This window comes from Lytechinus variegatus, chromosome 13 (genome assembly GCF_018143015.1).
Source record: "Lytechinus variegatus isolate NC3 chromosome 13, Lvar_3.0, whole genome shotgun sequence".
In the NCBI taxonomy this organism is placed as follows: domain Eukaryota; kingdom Metazoa; phylum Echinodermata; class Echinoidea; order Temnopleuroida; family Toxopneustidae; genus Lytechinus; species Lytechinus variegatus.
The window spans coordinates 31,714,723-31,731,100 of NC_054752.1; the positions used below are offsets into that span (position 1 = coordinate 31,714,723).

The 16,378-nt window shown below is 36.5% G+C and overlaps 2 protein-coding genes across 2 annotated transcripts in view; one reads left to right on the top strand and one right to left on the bottom strand.

The window, feature by feature from the left end:
* Positions 1–3,724: 3,724 nt before the first annotated feature.
* LOC121426522 lies at positions 3,725–8,299 on the bottom strand. Its single transcript, XM_041622862.1, has 4 exons — positions 7,427–8,299; positions 5,714–6,502; positions 5,028–5,097; positions 3,725–4,141 (listed from the first exon to the last, which is right to left on the bottom strand). The coding sequence occupies exons 1-4, from the start codon at positions 7,752–7,754 to the stop codon at positions 3,826–3,828; spliced, it is 1,503 nt and encodes a 500-aa protein (XP_041478796.1). The 5' UTR covers positions 7,755–8,299; the 3' UTR covers positions 3,725–3,825.
* Positions 8,300–8,546: 247 nt separating this feature from the next.
* Positions 8,547–16,378, top strand: part of LOC121426030 — a 28,612-nt gene continuing 20,780 nt past the window's right edge. The window contains exons 1-3 of the mRNA XM_041622159.1: positions 8,547–9,727; positions 12,079–12,126; positions 13,744–15,768. Of these exons, the coding sequence (XP_041478093.1) occupies positions 9,409–9,727; positions 12,079–12,126; positions 13,744–15,768 (2,392 nt within the window). The 5' untranslated portion in view covers positions 8,547–9,408. The remainder of the gene's footprint in view (positions 9,728–12,078; positions 12,127–13,743; positions 15,769–16,378) is intronic.

Sequence of the window (16,378 nt, forward strand, 5' to 3'; positions counted from 1 at the left end):
GTCCCACGTGTGCTTATCAGTGTTGGTGATCTTCAGTGTGAACATTTTTCAGCGTAGATTTCAAGATTTCACAAAGTTCAGTTTATGTAACTGTACCAGATCTAGATTCTCCATGATATACTAACAATTAAGCCTGGTTTTACAGACTTTCGCATAAATCAGCGTTTACTGCAACTACTGGCATTTCTCTTTAAGTGGGTGTTTTATTTCTTCCTATTGTTATTTTTTTGCACATATACAGTACCTACAAAATCCCAGTCTCGGCATTCTCATTAGTCATCAATCTTTGTTTGCCACAAGTTCATCAAACTTTGTGAGACAGCATACAAAATTGAATAAATAGCAAGGTAATACAAAATTGGGTACTCACAGGATTTACATCATTGTCTGTGACCATTAACCGTTACACTACGTGAACATGACATCCATGTTTTGACATTCAATAAGATTCCATAAAAACTATAGCCGTTATGAAGGGGGTTGGAAGTTTACTACGTACACTACATATCGGGGTAAATTCCCACTTAAAGATTTATAATGTGCACTCCTAAGAATAATGAATATTAGCTTACATAATAGCTCTACTAAATAATTATGCACAAATATAAGAAAAGGAAACAACACACATGAGAATAAATGAATTGTGAAAAAGGCATAAAAGGCTCTTTGGCAGTATTCTTTGGGGTCGTTCAATGCAGAGCTCTGTATGTATTTACATATGATTTTACATAAAGCTGGTGACAAGTTCTTGTGCTAAATAGCATATCACTATGTACAAAACTTAAGCCCTAAGAACGAGTCACCAGTCGCTTGTAAAGTCATTCAAAAACATATTTATTAAACATCACCCTGCATGGGCAGTTATAAAATCTTGATTAATTTACAATAATATGACAGGAATAATTTTTTATTATTTTTTAAAAATAAGCAATATTACAGTAATATTGAAATTGTTGAAAGACTATGGAGTTCTAATGAAAAAGAATGATGTATGATATCACATCAATTCATCAATTTAATAAATGTAATTCTATAACAATTGAATTTTTTAAATTGACAATGTAACATTGATATTTTTGTTGAAAGACTATAGAGTGCTGATGAAGAGGAAAGTCATGTGACTGAAGCAAACATGTAGACTTAATCTTTAAATTAAGTAAAGCTTAGCAATGTAACATTGATATTGTGTTGAAAGACTATGGAGTGCTGATGAAGAGGAAAGACATGTGATTTTAGAAACTCCCTATGAAGCAAACATGTAGACTTAATCTTTAAATTAAGTAAAGCTTAGATAATCATGAAGTTTGTTATTGACTCTAACTTTCATATTTTGAAGCATTCAACCTGCTGTGTTATCAGCACTGACTACAGTCATATCTTCCAAGAAAAATTATTTACAACAAAAATATATTAAAAAATTAGCTCACTCCATCTCATATTTACTATTATAAAAGACTCTTGAGAACCGATAACTAAATATGTCTTTAATAACACACACAGAATATATCCTCTTCATAAAAGTACTGTACAAAAGTTAACATATAATAGTCATGATTATTACACTTCCACAATAAAATGAAGAAATAATGAAATCCAATTTCATTTCATTTCAAAACTATGATAGAAAAATTATTTGCAAGTAAAATATTATACAGATATTGCCTACCTAGAGATTGAATATAACATTTCCTCTCCCCAACAGAGTTATATTTTTCCTCAAGGGATTATATTTTGCCCAAAGTGCGCAGCACTGAGGGATAATATTCTCCCAAGGGAAAAATATAACTTCGAAGGGGAGTTGAAATATTATTATTAAAACGATAAGATCAGGCAATATCTGTTCGCCTAAGTAGATTCGCCATCAGAGATTGCTTTCATCATGTGGCTGTCTGATTTCTTGCTGCAGCTCTGATCCATCTACATCATAATAGAAAATGTTTGGAAAATAATTCAAGCGCGTTCTTCATGCAATCGACGCTTTAACACTAGTGTGCACATCAAATAAACTACCTGATCACGCAACTTTTAAGCAGTGAGTGATGTCACCTTAGTGAATATAACACCGCAATTGACAATACAACGCAGGCGATCCTCGCAGCTATGATCATGTGATGGCGTATTGACCTATCACTGAATCAAATCTACATAACCTATGTAATATAAAAAAACTAGCTCAGTCCAAATATATTCATACAACATGTAGGCCTATGGAAGACAGGAATAAATATTCAAAATAACTCATGGGTCTTTTAAGAAACCCCATGCATATAAATACAAGTACTATAAAAGTTAAAAGACAAGTCTGATTATTCCACTTCAATAAAATTAATAAAATGAAGGAATTGTGATTCAAGTTCATTATTTAAAAGTAAATAAGCATGTACACACAGACAAACCTGTCAGACTATATACATGTAAACATGTAAATTCTATTCAATTCCTATATACTTTTTTAAATTTCTTAAGTTTTTATCAATTTATAAGAAATTCATCATGTTAAACTGTCTACTCCACTAGTTAGTCAATACCATTAAAAAAATTCACTCATAGATAGTTTGGCAAGCTTTCTTGTGACAAAAAATCATTATCAATCATCAATATCAATTTAAGGCATAAATTTTGCAGTGAATACTTCAATGTTCATGATAGGTCTACCATTTTTTTTCCAACTGCATGACATTCTATTCTTTGCACAATATATGATGCAAATATATATTATAAAATAAAATGTTTTGAATACGTAATAAGTACTAATCAATGTACAAGTACATTGAATCTCATTATTTAGACTATCATTATTCATACCATCACATAATTCATACATATGTTTACTTGTTCAATACATGTAATTGAGTGTTTGGGGACCAGACTCATGTTTATGTCTAGCAGACGGGTCTCCCTGTGTTTTGCTTTCTGATGTATAACTTTTTAAAATTTTGCTATTTAGGTATTTCAAGGAAAAGTTATTGACATCTGACAACCATGAGATGTTTCCTACGTAAGTCAGGTGTGTGGCAATGTACATAAGTCTTCAGACATAGTTCATAGGACCTTTTTGTTCTTTTGTTCAGCAACATGCCTTTTTCTCCAATATCATGGACCTACTGCTGCCCCCAGCACATCCACTAGCACACTTTTGAGTTGACAAAGGTGCTCTCAGAATCTATATAAATAAAATATTAACTCTCATCATTCCCCTGCCTTTTCTCTATAGCCTTCCCAACTTTCGGATTGGCTAAAACGCAATACACAGGAAGGTGCCCTCTAGCAAAGTGGCCTCATCCCCCTTTAAAGAAAACCATCTAAAAGGAAAACCACAAGAAATTGCAAAAAAAACACACCGAAACATCTCATGAAGTTGATTTTGCGAAAGCACTTGTTCAGATCCTCCCTCATATTCCATGGCCCTGGAAAGAAGGAGTGCTGCATAGGTTACTATACACCATGCACAACACCCCCTGGAAATTAGGTAGGTATGTTAACATGTAAAATTTGTTGACCAAAATCACCTTCACTACGGAGAGAATCCTTTTGTTTTGCCTGTCAATTGTTTTTCGTTTTTTTTTACATGTAAAATTTGTGGACCAAAATCACCTTCATTTAATATCGAGTGAATCCTTTTTTTTTGCCCGTCAATTTTTTTTCTAAACAAAATTACATTCATTTTGGAATAAAAACTCATTAAAAAGAAAAATTTGTTAGTAAATTATTTTTTCCACACCAGCATCTCCTCTTTGGAAATCGTTTCAAGGCCTCTATCATGTCGTGTTCAAACTGCCCCACCATTGGTCACTCCAATGAAATTGAAGACACTAAATCATACATCTACCTTCGCTTAAATCGCCCTTGCTTGAGGTCATCTGCTAGTCCCATGCAGTTTATTTGGCGTAAGTGATCCACAAGATTCCCCCTCGTGTTCGAATCGCTGTGCTGCGCACTCTGCCACTCCACCATAAGACGGTAAAACACTGCCGATATATCATGAGGATTATCATATGTCAGCTGGGAGATTTTCCCAGAGTCAAAGCCCAGTTCGTGTCCAAGGAGATTAACATCTCCAGCGTTGAAGCGTCTTGAAAGGTGACATAATTCTAATTCCTCAACTTCATATTCAGCTTCCTCCAGCCTTCGTACTGGACGTCTGTGGAAAACATTTATCATATTAAAGAAAAAAGGTAGATTTAATATTATTCATGTTGTATTCTACAACTTATGAAGCTACTTGTCACACGTATGGGAGCAGGCACTTCCTCAAATTTGTGCTGATTTCTTTATTCTCCTTTGTGCATTTAAAAATTCAACATGTTTTGTTAGTGGGTCAATGCTAAACGTTAAAAACAGTCACTTAAATAATTCTTAAACACAAAACAAATCACAAGAATACCACAAATTCACCCTTGTCAAACTTCTGACATGTACCCTATTTTTAATGGATGGTCCAGGCTTGAGATATTTCTATCTCAATAAATAAATAGAGTAAAATTCTCAAAGCAAAATGCTGAAAATTTTATCAAAATCGGCTAACAATAACAAAGTTACTGAATTCTAAATATTTGCATTATTTCTGTGAAACAGTTCTAGGCATGTCTTTATGAATATTCATTAGGTGGACTGATGTTATATCCCCCTTGTTCTTTTGGATTTTCTTACAGGAAATAAGGTTTATTCAAAATTTCCTACCAGGAACTAAAAAAATTGGACTGACAACTGATTAAGTCCATTAGTTATTTATCGTCGCAACTTATTTCATAATGGAGGCACATCATTTTCACATGTATGAAAAAATGAAACATTTTTATTTCACATATATAACTTACGAAAAAGGAAAGTGGGGATGTGACATCATCAGCCCACCTATTGAATATATACGGGTATCTAGTCAATGCTCTTAGCCCCGCAGGAGGAGGGGAAAATATATTCTCAATTACAATGAAAGGTGTTGTTAGGTTCTCTGCTTTCCTGACAGTCTTAGAAATCAAATGATTGTTTGCTAATATAAATGAAATTATCACAAAATACAAACTTACTCTGGTACTGGAGGTGGTCTCCCCTGAAGCTGCTCCACCTCAATTCTGGGCACGTACATTCTTTCATATCCTGAAAAATCACACAAAGGAAAATCAAACTCAGTACGAAAATATGTAATTTTTCCACAGCAATTCGCTTCCTTTTCTCAATGTATTTTGATCCTTCATGTTTCTGTATCTTGTTTACTATGGTCCTGAATATAAGGAAAGGGTAGGGACGGACGGGGAGTGGGGTACACATCCCCCTTTTTGCCCCAACAAGAGGTTTTTAGTTTTCTTTGAGTTTCAAAATGAGCCCCCTCATGAAATGGGGGATTCTTATTTACTTTCGCATCAGATTTTTAATTTCATGCCAAATAATTCAGGCAATTTATGATAACTGATAACGATGATGGTGATGACAATGATGATTCTTATGATAATGAAGTTGATAATGATGATGGTGGTGTTGATGATGACGATGAAAACAATAGTGGTAATGCTAAAGACGATGGTGAAGGTGGTGTCGGTAATGATTATGATGGCAGTGATTGTGTGGTGGTGCCTTGGCGGTGATGATGATGATGATGATGATGATGAAGATAGTGATGATGGTGGTGATGATCATTTGATCATAATGATAACCTGGTGATTGTGATAGTTTTGATTATGATGACAAGGAGAAAGGTGATGGTGGTGATGCTTACCTTGTCTTATAATGTGATGTCCTCCTCCTGGAAATTGCTGCTGCACAGTCATGGGGTTCACATGATCTGCACCTTGTCTACTAGAAATAAAAGTCTGCTGGGGGTGTGCACTCGGAACATTCTCCTGCGACTCTTGGATTGGGGGTTGAAATGCTCCATTCATAGGGATTCCACGAGGAGGCCTTGGTGGAACTTCTGGAGGATGCACTTGAGATGTTCCTGCTGCCATAGTCCTGTCTGGTGCTGTAGGGATAAACCCATTTACTGTTGGGCCAGCAGTGCCCCTTCCAGGATGTTGTCCAGGATTGCCTTGACAGTTTTCCTCAGATACCAGAGTACCTATATGCATCATCTCTGACCCGTTGCAGGAAGAGCCAGTTGCTGATGAGATTCTCCCATCTTGAGAAGGCTCAGAGTTAACTTTAATTGCTGCAGAACTGATGTCTCTGCTGGAGCCTGGCCTGTCAGGAATGGATTGAAGGTTCCTGGGGGAGGTTGCATCTCCATAAAGAGATGCCTCAGGTTCAAGCTTTCTACTGCCAGTTTGACCTCCTTGATTCAAAGTGGGTGGTTTATGATCAGGATTGCAGGCAGATGAACCATCTTTGAAGACACCATTTACCCCATCAACGCACGCTGGAGACGTATTCATCAAGGGTGACATTGCCTGTTGGCCAAGGTTCCCAAAAGAACTTGCTGAATGGCTTGAAGTAGATGCTCTCTCAACAGTTTCCCTGGCACCATTCCTTGTTCCAGAAGCTTGGTAACTGGAAGATAGCATGTGTTGATCTGTATAGTGTATAGTAATGGAAGCAAAGTAATATTTAAAAAAATTGAAACGTATGTGCAGAAATAGGATGTTTGTTAGTGATATTCACGGATACACTACATACTACATGCTGAGCATAATGAGTGATATCTTCACTTTATTACCTTTATTACCAGATCTACTATGCATTTAATTATGAAGTATAGTTTCCAAGTTTATCACTATTGCTATAGTATCAGCATCTAAATAAATAAATAAATAATTAGTGACAGTGTTCTGTGCAAGAATCACCTTTCCCATGGATGGGTATACTATATTGCACTGCGACCAAAACTTGTCTTATATCTGTTCAATGTCAATGCAATAATTATTTCTGCCAGCAATGAGTTCCAGTCATTTACAACTCTGGCACAAAAAGCATTTTGTATAACATCCAGTCTGCTTCTCCTCAAATACAATTTGTATGGATGTCCATGTGTCGTCTGAGTTGATGCTGACGTAAAAAAAAGTTAATTCAAAACAGTGGACCTGATTTGCTGAAATAAAATTTCAGTGAAGGCATTATTCATTTCATAAAGTTTTAGCAAAGTTGAAAACATCACAGGCAAAATGTTAAATGTATCTCAATGCACTGATGCTATATATTGTGTTCATTGAAATAACTGATTGCCGTAAGAGGTTTAAATACATTCACATGTATGATAGAAACATAGTTAAGCACCTAAGTTTCAAAGCAATTTTACTCCCAGCCCCCCCCCCCAAAAAAAAAATAGACCCCACAAATAGGGTAGATGTAAACTTAATTTTATTCCTATAAAAAATGACAATCCCTTGGCCTTGCATTTCCCTGCTTCAAATAATTGAAAAAGTCTGATATTTTTACAAAGCTTACAATATATTGTCATTAAATGAACATTCAGCAACTTCAGGCTTGGTCAACTTACTGATGTTTTGAGAATGAACACCCATTTGTTTCTCCAACATCATTGCAGCATCGTGCCTGTCAATGACATTTAGATGATGTAGAAGTAAAGATGGTTCAGTGTGGGTGTACAGATCCCTATCCTTCATTGCCTGGAAGAGCTGGAGAGCATTTCCTGATCTTTCACACTCTTCAGAAAGTCGCCGATTCTTGACATCTCCCATTGTAATGAAGGCAAGTTGTTGCACTTGTTCCCTCGAAAGAAGTTTGTTGATAGAAACCAGTAGGGCACAAAATTCAGATTCAATCATTTTATAGAATTTGTGAATGTGATATAACAGGAAATTCATCAATCGTATTCATATCTACATATGAAAACCACGGGACTAGGACTCAGGAGTAGGACTGGGTAATCAGAAATAACTCTGTCCAACCAGGCTGGGCCACGCCAGGCCAACGTTCAGCTAGACTGAAATCCACTGTTGTTTCAGCTCAGAGGAGTTTTTCAACGTTTTCTGATTTTTTTTATTGACGGAGGAGATGCCGCAGAGCCAGACAAAGTCTCAGAAGAGCATATCCCTGACCGATAGGTCTAACGTTAGACCAGCCCCTCCTAAAAGATAAACGAGGCCCTGTCAATAATCTTCCCGAGTGAGGCTAAAGGCTGATTGTTGATGGCGGTTCCAGGATCATGGACGTGTCTCTCTGTGTTGTCTGTTGATTGATATTCATCCATGGCTGTCAAACTAATGTGTATTGTTCAATGAACACAAAGCATGGAAAATTAAAACTGGTCGAAATCTAATATTGTTTAGTCAAACATCCCAGAGCTAGAGCCGTGTGACTGAGCTGAGCCTGAGGCCAAGCCCAAGGCAAAAGAGCGTATGATATGATGACGTCATCGCAAGCGGGGTAAAAATCGGGGGATTCCCCTGTTTTCGCAGTGCCAATCTCTATTTCGTGATCAATATGAATAATTTGCGTAGTCAAATAATATCAATTATGCTTATAATAACAAAAATCAAATTATAAAAATAATCTATTCAGAAAATATTTTTTAACTTCTAAATAAACTACAATTTAATATTTTACAATAAAATAGGTAATGACCTCTAGACTATATCTTGGCTCTACGACTCTACCAAAGAAAGGGGAAAGTCCAACTGAGCTGACCGAGCTGCGCAGTGCGTGCATATTGCACAGTGGACGATTTCCCGGAACTCCCGCTACTGATCAGGAAGAGCTTAGGCCAGGATAGGCCGAGGAGTGCAGGGTTCAATTCTCGAGAAATTGGGTGCCACCCATGTCAAGCTGCATGTTAGCGTTCTGTCAAACATCATTAAGCCTGGGCCTACTACTAGTGTATTCTGTTTTATCGCACAAGAGTAGTAGGTCATGATTGAGTCTTTTTGAGAGTCGCCGGCCGTCCGACTCAGCTGAGGGCGAGGCAGCAAATGAAAAGAGCAACATGCCAACAGTCATGAGCAATGTTAGCTGAGAGTGAGATGAATGCAGAGCTTGGGAAAAGCACAGAGTCTCGCTTTACTGTGGCTCAGACTGAGCTGTGGTAGATCTAATTACAATTTTACTGAACTGTGTGTCTGACTGAGACTGACAGAGGTCTCCATCCAGGATCCTGATCTATCATCTAGGCTAAGACTAGGGACAGGTCTAGGTGTACGTCTACAAAAAATAATACATGTACTTCCAGTTCCAGATAAATTCTTCTGGCTGTAATTGAGATGAAGGAAGGTTTTCCTTATCCAGTTTGCATGACCAGATTTTACATGCCAGTAAAAATGATCAAGGAGCAGCACTTTTGTTGTACATACTACATCGTTTTTTAATCTTTGCCTCATCATTAATATAATTCATCTAATCAAACAGCCAGAGCTGGAACAGTCAAGACATTGCATTTAAATTGATAGTGACTTGACAAAATCAATCAAATATTAAAGTAAAATTTCAGTTATTGTGACGTGTAACCAGCTGTAATACTGTAAAATGGCAGGCTTGAATCCAAGTGCAAGTTTTCCGAAAACAGCTCCGAAATCGCCACATTTAAAGAAAGCAAGATCTTATCCACAGATAATGCTATATATTGGAAATCAGCTTCAACAGAAGGATGTTAACAATTGGCTCTTTTTAAGACAAGATGAAGTACCAGTCAGACACAAAGAATCATTTAGTAACGATGTCCTGGAGTTTTTTCGCTACATGAATGGACTGAATATCTTCACGTTAGAAAAGCATCAATCAGTCCTCGATGATCTTGAGAATTTAGAGTTGATAAAGTTGAAGAATGATGCTGAAAGTATGTTCTGTAAGTACTGGTTGTACACAGATAACAAATTATTTTTTTCCTAAATTTAATTGCGTAATCATTTAGAAAGATATAGATCTTAAATTACTAGGGCAAGTCCTCTCTTGTTCTTGAAAATTTGTAATATTTTTTTCCATACCAGGGTCCCGTAACACATAGGTTAGCGATTGATCGCTAATTTCAAAGAACAATTCTGATTGGTTTATAGTCGGTCTACATGTACTTGGCAAAATGCGCATGCAATGAAGATCTTGATTGGTCATCTCATTTAGCGAATGATTACTAACCTTTGTGTGACGGTGCCCAGAATGATGGCCCCAGATAACACCAAAAATCCCTAGGTCAATGAGAGGAGCATTAATGGTAATCATCAGAACATGCATCCAGCAGTATGTCACTCTTGTGGCCTTTGACTTATTTTTTTCTGGCGAAAATTGGAAATTGACAGAACAATGAACTCTTTTAATACAGGTTCCTGATCTTTTCTTGTATGGTACATAATTTACACAATTTTTTTTTTGTGTGTGTGTTTGTTTGTTTGCCTCTCCTTCAAATTTAGCTGCTATATTACTTTCAGTTTCAGGGCTTAAAATTAAAGGCCAAGTCCACCCCAACAAAAACTTTTGAATAAAAAGAGAAAAATTCAACAAGTATAACACTGAAAATTTCATCAAATTGGATGTAAAATAAGAAAGTTATGGCATTTTAAAGTTTCGCTTCATTTCACAAAACAGTTATATGCACATCTCGGCCGGTATGCAAATGAGGAACTGATGATCACTCACTTTTTCTTTTGTATTTTATTACAGTGTATATGAAATATGAAATATTTTTATTTTCTCGTCATTGTCATGTGAAATGAAGTTTCATTCTTCCCTGAACACATGGAATTCCATTATTTTAACATTTTGTGCTTCAGGCAAGGAGGTCCTAATCGTCAAATTCGTAAAAATTGAAATATTGTACAATTCAAACAATAAAAAACAAAGGAAATAGTGAATGAGTGACATCATCGACTCTCTCATTTGGATATAACTGGCTCGTTCATATAACTATTTTGTTGAAAATAAGCGAAACTTTGAAATGTCATAACTTTCTTATTTTACATCCGATTTTGATGAAATTTTCAGCATTGTGCTTGTCTGATTTTTCTCTATTGATTCAAATCAACATTTTTCTGAGGTGGACTTGACCTTTAATCAAAGGCCACTGAAGCCATGATCTGGGATGCCTTATTGAGTGGTCTTGATGCTCACTACTTTAGCCTTGGAGATTTTTCATGCATTTTCAAATTTTTCACTTTTGTAGTTTTTTTTGTACTGTAAATGTGCTCTGTTGAAAAGTGGCCCTGCCCTAATAAGTGGCAAATAAACAGCAAAAGATATGTGCCGACTGCACAGAAACGTTGTTAGCCTAACAGAGCATTGACAGTAAGCTCAGTCACATCTTTTGGATTGTTAAGTCAAAACATTTATTTCATTGTTAAGCAATGCATTGTTGTAACATTAGGCATCACCACCACATTACCAGTTGTAACAGGGGCTCTGGAAGTGCTAACAACATTTCTGTGGGGTCACCATTGGTCTATATCTGTACGTGTAGGCTTCATCAATTTGAAAGAAAATGTTAGTTTTCTGTGCAAGTTGTTTTAAACAGTTGAACTATGTAATTTGAAGAAAAAAAACACAACACAAACACATTATCAAAACTCTGCTCATGAACTTCAGATACTCATGATCACACTCCCAGAATATATTAGGGAGAAGTGCCACAAAGCTTTATAGAAATCAGGTTTCTAAAGCAAAATATGTGCCTGGTAATCAGTGAAAATAAGGTAAAGTTATATTGCATTGATGCATTCTAAGTAACTTCTAAATGCTTCTATGGCGAAGAAGAAAGAGTGTACGGTATTCATTTCATTGTACACCATGTATTTCCTTTTCAGGAATACCCAAACAACATTTTGACAAGTGTGTTCTTATCTTCTTCTTTTTCGGTCTTTTTCAGGATCAACAAATGCATACAAAAAGTGTCTTTTGGCGTACCATGAAACCACTACCCTTTATCACATTCTATTTTCTTCTCACAATCTTTCTAAGCATTGATATGTAGTTTTGTTTTCTGATATCATATGGTCTGTAATGTTTTCATAAAATTTCTTTTTTTGTGTGTTGTTTGTTCTCTGTTGAGGCCTTCATTACTGTCCACTAAAGAAGAGTAAGAAATCAATATAACAACAGGAAGTGATCAACTTGTTACATGTATATACAGATTTAATTATTGCATTAAGTTAGTTATTGTTATTAGTTTTCATTTGTTTCTTTCTACTTGTTTTCATTTTCCCTTTGCAGCTGAGTTATGTAATTCAGCATGCGAGAGAGAAACAACTGCAACACAAGGTGAGCATGTCATGAAATCATATTCAAATTCCAAATTCCATTTTAGTGCCTCTGATGTTCATTTTGCTCATTAGCTCATCCGGCCCTAAGGGCAAGATGAGCTTATGCCGTGGCGTCCGTCGTCTGTCGTCAGACTACTTCGCCATTTCAAGTCAGATTTCAATTCTGTTTGCTTTATATTATAGCACTAGGTGGGGCATTCAAAACTTCTACACAGAATGTTGAAATTCATTAAATATGCTAATGTATGCGCATTTTTCAAAATTCACAAAAATGCTACTTCTTTATGTGTTGACCGATTTTGATTTTTTTGCTTCCATCTGGTAGAGCTTCATGAGGTTCACCAAACTTCTACACAAAATTTTGAAATTTTGACCAGAACAAATTTTTTGCTAATTTATGCAAAATTAATTTATGCATATTTTTAAAAATTCACATAAAATGCTTCTTCTTCTTTATTTGTTGACAGATTTTAAATTTTTTGCTTCTATCTGGTAGAGCTTCATGAGGTTCACCAATCTTCTATACAGAATTTTGAAATTTTGACCAGAACAATTTTTATGCTAATTTATACAAAATTAATTTATGCATATTTTTAAAAATTCACATAAAATGCTTCTTCTTTATTTGTTGACCGATTTTGATTTTGTTTCTTCAATGTGGTAAAGCTTCACGAGGTTCACCAATCTTGTACACAGAATTTTGAAATTTTGTCTAGAACAATTTTTATGCTAATTTATTCGAAATTAATTTATTCATATTTTTAAAATTTCACATAAAATGCTTTTTCTTCTTTAATTATTGACTGATTTTTACTTTTTTTCTTCTTCCGTCTTGTAGAACTTTATGAGGTTCACCAAACTTCTACACAGATTTTTGAAATTTTCAGTAGAAAATTATTTATGCTAATTTATGCAAAATGTATTCATAAATCACAGAATATTCCTCTTTATTTGGTGACATATTTTGATTTTTTTTCTTCCATCTGGTAGAGCTGCATCAGGTTCACCAAACTTGTACACAAAATTTTGAAATTTTGTCTGGAAAATTATTTATTCATAAATCCCCCCAAAATGTTTTTTCTTCATTTGTTGATCAATTTCAGTTTTGTTTGCTTTATATGATAGCTCGAGGTGGTGATACAAAATTTAAACATTCATATATTTTCAAAACTCACAAAAATTGCTTACTTATTTGTAGATTGATTTTGGTTTTTTTTGTTCCATCTGAGAGCTACCGTTCACCAAGTTTCTACACAGAGTTAAGAAACTTTGACTAGATAATAATTAATACTTCATTCATATGAAATTTATTCATAGATCACAAAAAATGCTTCTATGTCATTTCTTCATCAATTTCAATTCTATATCCTCAATTTATGTCACTACAGTGTCAACTGGGCTGAAATAAAAATTGTGTTAAATTGTGTTGTGAGATGCCGGATGAGCTCCACATCATTGATGTGCTAGTTTTGAAATTGATTTGAAGAGACTCTTATTATTAATGTATCAAGTGCTTATGAACATTTGATTCACAGATCATCATACACTCCTGTACAGATTATGATGGTGATGATTTATTTTTATTCGTTTTATCTTGTGTGAATTTCCTCTACAGCTCACTCGCAACCAGAGCAAATGGAAGAAATGACACGATCATTCGCATTGATGTCTGTGCCAAGATCCTTGAAAAGCATAGAACCAGTTGCAGATGACCAACATGGTCAACCCCAGGTAATGAATGTCCACCCAGCCAGCCAGATGTCCACTCAGTCAAGTCGAGGGGCCTTGAGGAAAAGACCAGGTGAGAGTGTTCAGTCTGATCCTGGTGTCTCACCAAACCAGAAACCGTGTATCCAACAGCATTCTCCTGTTGATGATAGATCACCTCCTCCAGGCAGTGGCCAAGTTGGAAGAGGCCCTACAGGTGCATGTGGTCAGGTTATCAACTATGGTGGTGGAGTGCAGGCACAGCCTGTACAACATCCGTCAGATGAGCCATCCCTCAAATCCAGAGATTCTCTTCCAAGTATCAAGGAAAGGGATCAAGTAGGATCACAAAAGACACAACAAACAAAACTCCTCAATGTGCAACCAGAATCAACTACAGGATCAGAACAACCATCAGTTCCTGCTCAGCCGAGTTCTGGAACCCAAGAAGGTGATGATGATGATGATGGGGGACTGTGGCTTCATCCATCTGGAAAGTCACCAGATCGACCAGTTAACCCTAAGATAGCATGGGCGGAATCAACCACGTCCACTCAATCTGACCAAATAGGTTCTTTGCGATCCCAGGATCACCCTCAATCTGCAGTCAACAGAGCACCTGAGTCATCTGCAGCAAATAGTGCTTTGTCAGGAGATGGGGCTCTTTCTGTTTCTCATTCTCTTAAGGATTATGAAGAGAATACTAGGATAAGTACAGAAACAGGAAACATGTCTTTGGATGAAATTAATGACATTTTCTGTTCTAAAGATACAGAGAAAGATAGCATATGTAGCACAAGTATGGAAAGTCCTGAATTAGATGAGGTTGGAGACGTTGCGGAAGATTTTTCTAAGATGCAGGTAAGCAAGGAGAAGAGAGAAGAAGACAAGGAGAAAGATGACGAAGATGAGAAAGAAAAGTGTGAAATTGAGTCTGAATCAGATGAAGAAATAGAAGAAGTTGAAAATATGCCAGAAGACAGGAACATACCAGAAGCTCTGAAGATATCAGAAGCTCGGAGGATGTCGGATGCCAGTGCAAGCAACATTGAGCCAGTTGAACTCGAAGACGAAAACATCAATCTTCCAACGAAAAAGGAAGAAATGCCAGATTCTGACGTGGGTACTTTTGAATCCAGTGAAGGGTCATGGCCAGCTCTTGCTGTAGCACAACAGCTAAGTGATGAGAAGGCTAGAAAGGAGGAGGAAGAGGCTAAAATTGAGTACGACCCGACCACAGGGATAGAGAAGACATTGTATGAGAAGATGAAGGAACATCCTGAAACTCTATCATCAGCGGAACATGATCTGATCAAGAAGCAAATGATGCTACATCTGCAGAAGAAAGCCAATCCAATGAAGAAAAATGAACCAGAGTTGCCTTTTGATCCAGAGGGCAAGCTATCTGAATATCAGAAAGAACTTGGGGTACCAGGACTCCTGGGCTTCAATTACATCATATGCGCACCCAGCCGTACTGGAAAGGCCTTGACTGCCGCAGTGGTCTGTAATCATCAGAGGAAACTAAGCCTCATGAAACAGGACAAAAAGCCCTTCAAATGTCTCTTTGTTACTCCTGGTGATGCCATCAAGGAACGTCACCGAAGATCCTTTGAAGACGTCTTCCCTCCAAGTGCTATAGCAGTCCTGGACAGCACTTTCAAGTTCCGAGAAGTCTTTGACCAACCTTCCATTAACGTTGTCATGATGACAGGCGTACGGCTTAGCGTTGTCCTGGACGAAGGAGACCTTGAGTTTAGTGGAGTCCATACAATGATCATTGATGAATGCCATCTTGCTGCAAGTGACCATCCTGGTTTTGGTGAGATCATCAAGAAGTATTTGCTGGAAAAGAAGCGTATACTTGCCAGCAAAGCACCAAAGGGAGCCTGGACAGTAGGGAAACCTTATGGCGGAATCGCACGTGTCATTGGTAAGTTTTCTTCAGTACCATGTCAATGCAACTTGATTTGATGTTTCAGTCATTTTGATTTACACTAATAACACTTGTTCTTTCTGTTTTTATTGTGCAACTTGGAACAGAATGGCGTGAATTCACAAAGGTGGTTTTTAAAACCATCAGTTCAATCCATGGTTTATGTAGATGTTCTGTATAAATTACACTTAATTACAGCATATTTTTAAGAATGTAAAATGCTGATGCGCGCTTTTGTCACAGTGCACCAAATTGAAGCCTGTTGCCATAGTTGAATAGGCTATTTCATTCATGAGTCCACTGTTTGAAGAGTGGACACATTAATTCAATACAGTGGACTCATGAACAAAATATTGTGGATAACCAGGGCAACAGGCATCGATTTGGCGCACTGACAAAAGCGCGCATCCGCATTTGACATTTTTCAATATACACGGTAAATAAGCATAATTTGTACAGGAAATCTGCATAAACTATTGGTTCAATAGATGGTTTTAAAAACCACCTTTGTGAATTCGGGCCAATATTTTTAGACAGATCAAGCTACACTGTATATGAATTTCTATTATACTTTATATTCTTTCCAGAAATTCCTTTTAGTAGGATT